This window comes from Natrix helvetica (assembly GCF_964273705.1).
Source record: "Natrix helvetica genome assembly, chromosome: 5".
NCBI lineage: Eukaryota > Metazoa > Chordata > Lepidosauria > Squamata > Natricidae > Natrix > Natrix helvetica.
This window is the reverse complement of record NC_138551.1, coordinates 61,547,112-61,554,562: the sequence shown is the minus strand read 5'-3', so window position 1 is coordinate 61,554,562 and position 7,451 is coordinate 61,547,112. Positions and strand designations below refer to the sequence as shown.

The window sequence follows — 7,451 nt, the reverse complement described above, 5'->3', positions numbered from 1 at the left end:
ACCCCGGAGTTTATGGCCAAAATATAAGAATCAGCTTCCAATACTTAAGAACCACCAACTGGGTTACACTATAACTCTCATTATCTAGTTAGTAAACGATGCGAGTTGCACACAGCAACGAGCAATCAACCCCAGGGCGACAGGACTTTCGGCGAGGGAACCGAAACCACCGAGAGACAAATGACAGAAAGACCGCGAGGGCCATCGCAAGTCGCGATCCCTCCCGGCGAGAGGAGGCTACGCAACTACGATCCCCACAATCCTTTGCGGCGGCGAGCAGATCGTATTAGCCGACGTCGTAAATAATAGATCGGGTTTTAAAGCCTCTATGCCCGGCTCGCTTTACGGCCGCGAGTCCGTGATCCGCTTCCGGGCAGAAGTTGACGGAGGGATCGGTCCGGTGGGTTCCTTGTAGCCCGGAGACGTGACGCTTCTGGCTTTGCGATGGGGAGAAGCCGATTGTGACATTCTCTCCGCTCCCTCCCGCCCCCTCCTCCCTTGCCCGGACAAAGCGGGCCCCTCCAGGCCTGTCGGGATGGAGGAAGAGAGCATGGAGGAGGAGGGGGGCGGCGGAGGCGGAGGCGGCAGCATCAGTAGCAGCAGCAGCAGCTACGAGGCCTTCATGGACGACCAGAACCACAACAACTGGGATCCTGCGGCGGGAGGGCCAGGAGGAGGCTACGGACTGTCCCCCTCGCCCTGTCCGGGAGAGTCCCGTGGGCACAGGGTAGCCGAGGAGCTGGAGATCCACATGATGTCCGAGGCTGCCGCCAACGGGCCGGGGAAAGGCTGCGAAGTGCCGGGAAAAGGAGCGGCTGCCGCCGCCGCTGCCGTTGCCGCCAGCATTAATCTCAACATCAACCCTTCGGCCTCGAAGTTCTGTGAGTGAGGCATCATCCTCGGTGTCCATTCTCCCTGCCTTCAAGATCGGAGGAGTGGAAATGTGGCCCATGGTTGCCCAGGAAGGAGGAGAAAGTGAACTCAAAAGAGAAGACCCCAAGGTGCTTTTTTCAAGAGGCAACTGGACTTTCTCGTTTTTCTTGGAAGACGTTTTGCTGCTTATCCAAGAAGCTTCTTCAGCTCTGACTGAATGGTGGGGAATGGAAGGATTTATACTCCTTACAGACAGCTGGTATTTCCATCCTTTTAGAGGGTCCTTAAGGTCACCTGGAGGTTTATCTATGTCATCAGGGTCACCTGAGTAGTGCAAACTGATGTGGAGCCTTCTTGGAACTGTTGAAAGGACTGTGTGGTAGATTGGCAATAGATGAGGTCTCGTATCCCTCCGCCTCTGTGGAGAGACGGCTGTTCAAGCTCAGGAAGATCTTCAGCCAATGTAACATACCTGCACGCTTCAAACCCAAGAGTACACTGAAGCAGAAGTGTGTCCACCCCAAGGATAAAACACCCAGACAGAAACTGAGCAAAACTGAGAAACTGAGCAATGTGGTATATGCAGTGCAATGCAGTGAGCCATGAACACATCTGTACATTGGGGAAACGAAACAACAACTTCATAAACGCATGGCACAAAATAGGAGAACAATCAGTCCATCTACATTTAAAAGACACAGGCCACTCTTTTGAAGACAACAAAGTCCATATTTTGAACAGAGAGGATCACTGATTTGAAAGAGCAGTCAAAGAGGCCAACTATGTCAAAATTAAACAGCCCTCTTTCAACAGACAGGGGGGGGGGGGGAGAAGGGATATAGCATCATCTATCTCCAATCTGCAACACAGTCCTTTCAATAGTACCAAGAAGGCTCCACACTCATTTGCACCACTCAGGTAGCCCAGAGGACACAGATAAACATCCAGTTGACCTTAATGACCCTCTAAAGGATGCAAATGACCAGCTGTCTACAAAGAGTATAAATCCTTCCATTCCTCACCATCTACTCAGAGCTGAAGAAGCTTCTTGGATGGGAAGCGAAACATCTTCAGAGAGATGTCAAATCAGAAAGTCCAGTTGCCTCTTGAAAAGAAGCACCTTTGGGACAACCATGATCTGGATGACTGAGAATCTCCATAGACATTTAGAAAGAGAGTTTGGCTCTTGCCAGTTTTTTTTCCCCAGCTGACCAGCAATCACTCTTTCCCCAGATTTACATTTTAGCTGGATGAAGAGTTTGGCGAGCCAAGCTGTCTCTTGCTAATTCAGTTTCTTCTCTTTCATGAACTGCCATGGGCATCATTTCACTTTTTTTTTTTGAACAATTTTTTTTATTGGTTTTACAAAATTTTTAGGAAGAAGGGTAATGGGTAAGATTACAAATTATGACAGCTACATTATGCAGGAAATGGCACTCCCCCCGGTTCTCATAACTTTCACTTGTTAATACATTAGGTAATTACTACTTAGCAATTTTTTGACAGCATATTTTTACCTTGTATCTTCCAATAATTTCAATCTATTTTATATCAAACAGAAAAAATTCCCTGTATCAGCAATTGCATTATTTTTCTAACTCACTTTTGTGATCTAAGTTTTCTCGATATTGCCTCCCCCCCCCCCCACCAGCAAAGCTCCGGCACCTCCTGTGTCTTGTGTGTCTTGTGTAGTGTCATCAGCTTTATCTAGGAGAGCTTTGTTTTTTTCGATGAAGGCCTCCGCCTCCATAGTTGTATTAATTCTGATTCTACTGCCCTCCCAGAATACCGGCATGACTTCTGGCAGCAGCCACCGGAACCAAACCCCTTTCTCAAATAGTTTCTTCGCTAAGAGCGAATATTTTTTTCTTTTATCTCTAACTTTCTTTGGGATTTGTTTCAGGATGACTATCTCTCTATCCTTGTATTTTAACATTTGCCTTCTTTGTGCACTCAGAATCTCATCTCTTGTAGTCTTTCTAAGAAATTTAATGTGAACCTCTCTTGGAACATTGTGTGTTCTAGCATAAGCTGAATTAACTCTATAAGACCAGGTCAATATCCCATCCCAACTGCTGTCTGTCTTTTTTGATATATTCAGCGAGTAAGTTTGTCATAATCTCCCTCAAATCTTCATCATCAGCCTCAATTACATTTTGAAATCTAAGGAAAAAAGACATCCTTTCAAATTCCATTTTTATCTGATGGTTCTCAAGTTCTTGGTTTCCTCTCTGGACCCCCCTCACCTCCCCCCTCATCTCAGCCGTCCCCTCCTCCAAAAGTTCCAGTCTCTGTGAGTTTTGAGCCGTTCGGTTTTGGTTCTCTCTGAGCTGTTCATTCATTTCTTTCAGTTGGTTTTTCAAGTCCTCCTGCCCCTTTAAGAGCTTTTGAAGCAACTGGTGAGTTAGGTCCTCCTCAGGGGCTTTGGGTTGTAGTAAAGATGTTAATGTCTGTTGTCCACTGGGGCTGGACGTTGAGGATGTTGGAGCAGAGCCAGCAAAGCCTGGTTTCCCAGGTGGGGGTCTTTTCGGTGCCATTTTAGTAAAGAGAAACTCAGAGGTGTCTGTGTCCATAGGATGAAATGGCAACTATGAAAAGGGGATAGCCAAGAGAGATCACGAGGCAGGCAGTCCAGACAATAATAGGGACCTTTTCTATAGTTCAAATCCAGACAATAAAATCCATTATTCCAAGTCCAGGGTACAGTATATCAAGAGATATTTCTGGGTGTCACGGAGACAAAGACAAAATGCCAGCAATTTCTATGGGTGGAGTCAAATTTCAAAGTGCATAAAGACAGCGGAAGTGTGTCATCTTGCCTTGCCAGCACGGGATCAGAAGGCAACAAACCAAAAGTTTTCAAAAAGAACAGATCATCACTTCTCTTTCACAATTGCAGCAGGGTATTCATCTGCTTGCTTGCTATGAGTGTGATTTCATTCTAGAGCTCTCCCCCTCCTCCTCCGAGGGCAGAGAGCAGTCCAAAGCTGCTTTTCCAATGGGGGAGAAAATCCCCCTCCCTCCAATCGCACTTCCCAGGAACAGATTGAAAATCTTTAAAAAGCTGTCAATCCTTCATTAAACAATCAAAGAGGGAATCGGGGAGCGTTTCCATCTCACCACATTGCAGCTGCAGCCTTCAGATCGTCAAATTCGTCCAGCAGCCTCGAAGCCAAAGCGCGCGGAAGCATGGAACCTCCTCGCGCACCCCCTTTCGCCTCCTGGCACCTAGGGCAACGCCAGGAGCCCCCCCGCGGCCGCCGCCGATGCAGGGGACCCCCAGCTAGCCGCCCCCTCAGCAGGGAGCCCCTACAAGGCTCACTGTGCCCCCCCCCCGATCGAGGGGGCCCCACCAAGAGCGCTCTGGGCGAGCAAAACACGCCCGCCGCTCTCAACAGCCAGAACCGGAAGTGGCATCATTTCACTTTTTGGTTGGCAAAGGGTAGAGAGAACGAATTGATTTGGTGGTGGTTTTTGCTCTGAAGTCTATAAGCGCCCTTAAATAAGTAGTGGAATGTAGAGATTTGGTTTTGAAGCTCAAACTAGAGGTCCGTGTTTAATGGTGGAAGAATTTCTTCTTCTAATCCTATTGACAAGCAACCAGCTGTTTTAATGTAGGCACTTAGAAAACACCCATTTTATAATTTTGAAAGCGTATTCTTTTTACTGTAACATTGTGTTATTGTTTTACGTGTTCTTTAAGAGTTGTATCTAGATCAGGGATGCAATTTGGTGATGGTTCATAAACCCAACATTTAAAAACATTTTTTGAATATCAATCTTTTTTCTGTGATACTTCAAGCAGCAATTAGTCTTCATTGGCTTGTAGGGCCCTAGAGAAATATATAGCTAAACATTTTCCGATGAGCAGTACAAGATATATGTTAAAATTTGTAATGATCTCTTTGAAAATATACATTCTTGTTATGAAATATCCGTGTATATTTCTGCTATGTTGTCATTTCAGAAATGAAATGAAAAACAGCTATGTTTAACTTCAGACACTCTTGCGTATGCTTGTTTAGAAACATGTAAATCTGTCTCAGTAGGCATAGAATTGGAATCTGAGTTAAAACAGATGAATGTTCCATTTGAATCAGAAATAAAATGCTGAGGCCCTAGAAGGAGTGCAAAGAAGAACATAAAAGATTATAAGAAGTCTGGAGGCTAAACCTTATGATGAACGGCTAAAGGAATTAGGGATATTTAGCCTAACAAAGAGACGACTTGGGGTAACATGATAACTATGTTAGGGGCTATCATGGGGAAGAGGGAATCAATTTGTTTTCCAAAGCACCTGAGGGCAGGATAAGAAGCAATGTGTGGAAGTTGGTTAGAGGGAGATTCAACCTGGAACTAAGGAGAAGTTTTGATAGCAAGAATTAATCAATGGAACAGCTTGTCTCCCAGAATTGTAGGTGCTTCATTGCTGGAGGTTTTCAAGAAAAGACTGAACAGTCATTTGTCTAATATAGAATAAGGACTCCTGCCTTGATCAGAGGGTTGGTGTAGAAGACTCCAATGTCCCTTCTAGCCCTATTATTCTATCCCCATCCCATTCATGTCAGAGGTACCATTTAAGGCACTTCTGGGTTGACAGGATTAGCTGGTGACATCACTGTTGCTCGGCATGACAAGTTTCATGTCTCCATCAACGACCTGGAGCAAATGACAGGAACTTGCCCCACCACATAGCAGAACTCGGGTCTCGAACGCAGGCTTGCTAATCTCCAACCCAGGGTTCTAACCACCTGAGCCACCACACTGTATTATTCTATGATAATGTGGAAAGACGCTTATCTCGTATATAGTTTCAGCTTTGCATTTAAGTTTTGTATTTGTTGATAATTATGCTGACTGCATTCTTTTTATCAATTACAGTATACTTTCTCTTCTAGTAATGAATGTTATAACAATAGAAGATTATAAGAGCACATATTGGCCAAAGTTGGACAGTGCCATAGATCAGCTTTTAACTCAGAGTCTTGGTGACTATATTCCCATTTCCTATGAACAAATATACAGGTAAGGGAATAAAAATAACAAAGATATTGGTTCTGCAATAACAGATTATTTCAAGCTTGCATTATTTCAGTTGATTGCAAGGTGCTAATGAAAACTTTTAGTAAACGAGTATAATATTTAAAAGTACAATGGTAATTCTGGCATTAGATTTCTAAGTATTTGGGCTTTGGCTATTTAAACTGAATGAAACTAAATGTACTTGGTTAACATCTTTCATTTTTAGGAATTTACTTGTTTCTATTTAGAAAAGCAAAGTCACATAAAAGAATGTTTGCATTTCTTCGTAAAATAAAATGTGCTAGACTCACTTCATGTTTTCAAACTGCAACTGAAGACAACCCTGGAGTTTCACTAATCAAGTGAAAAACTTAATGTATCGATAAAGGAGACTGTATAGATTCTCTATTAATGTGAAGATACATGTACAGGTGAAACTCAAAAAATTAGAATATTGTGTTAATTTTCATTTATTTATTTCAGTAATGCAATTTAAAAGGTGAAACTAATGTATGAGATAGACTCATTGCATACAAAGCAAGATAGTTCACGCTATGATTTGTCATAATTACGATGATTATGGCATACAGCTCATGAAAACCCCAAATCCAACATCTCAGAAAATTCGAATATTACATGCAATCAGTAAAACAAGGATTGTACAATATCGGACCTTTGAAAAGTATAAGCATGCATATGTACTCAGTACTTGGTTTGGGCGCTTTTGCAGTAATTACTGCCTCAATGCAGCGTGGCTTGGAAGCTATCAGCCTGTGGCACTGCAGAGGTGTTATGGAAGACCAGGATGCTTCAATAGCGGCCTTCAGCTCTTCTGCATCATTCGGTCTCATGTCTCTCATCTTTCTCTTGGCAATGCCCCATAAATTCTCTATGGGGTTCAGGTCAGGCGAGTTTGCTGGCCAATCAAGCACAGTAATCCCACAGTCATTGAACCAGGTTTTGGTGCTTTGGGGAATGTGGGCAGCTGGAAAATGAAGTCAGCATCCCCATAAAGCTCTTTTGCGGAAGGAAGCATGAAGAACAACAGGACTTTGGACCACTGTGCTTCATTAAGACCAGGGTCAATGCAGCCGTCTACCAGGAGATTTTGGAGCACTTTATGCTTCCTTCTGCAAACGAGCTTTATGGGGATGCTGACTTCATTTTCCAGCTGCCCACACTGCCAAAAGCACCAAAACCTGGTTCAATGACTGTGGAATTACTGTGCTTGATTGGCCAGCAAACTCGCCTGACCTGAACCCCATAGAGAATTTATGGGGCATTGCCAAGAGAAAGATGAGAGACATGAGACTGAACGATGCAGAAGAGCTGAAGGCCGCTATTGAAGTATCCTGGTCTTCCATAACACCTCAGCAGTGCCACAGGCTGATAGCTTCCATGCCACGCCGCATTGAGGCAGTAATTGCTGCAAAAGGGGCCCAAACCAAGTACTGACTGCATATGCATGCTTATACTTTTCAAAGGTCCGATATTGTTCTCTTTGGCTTTGAAAGAGAGATGAGCACCGTCCCCTAGAGTCAGGAACGACTACCCAT

At 44.2% G+C, this 7,451-nt stretch overlaps 1 protein-coding gene across 1 annotated transcript in view; it reads left to right on the top strand.

Annotated features, from left to right (window-relative positions):
• Nucleotides 1–357: 357 nt before the first annotated feature.
• The window catches only part of CACUL1 (CDK2 associated cullin domain 1), a 47,998-nt gene continuing 40,904 nt past the window's right edge, over nucleotides 358–7,451 (top strand). The window contains exons 1-2 of the mRNA XM_081955823.1: nucleotides 358–881; nucleotides 5,772–5,898. Of these exons, the coding sequence (XP_081811949.1) occupies nucleotides 536–881; nucleotides 5,772–5,898 (473 nt within the window). The 5' untranslated portion in view covers nucleotides 358–535. The remainder of the gene's footprint in view (nucleotides 882–5,771; nucleotides 5,899–7,451) is intronic.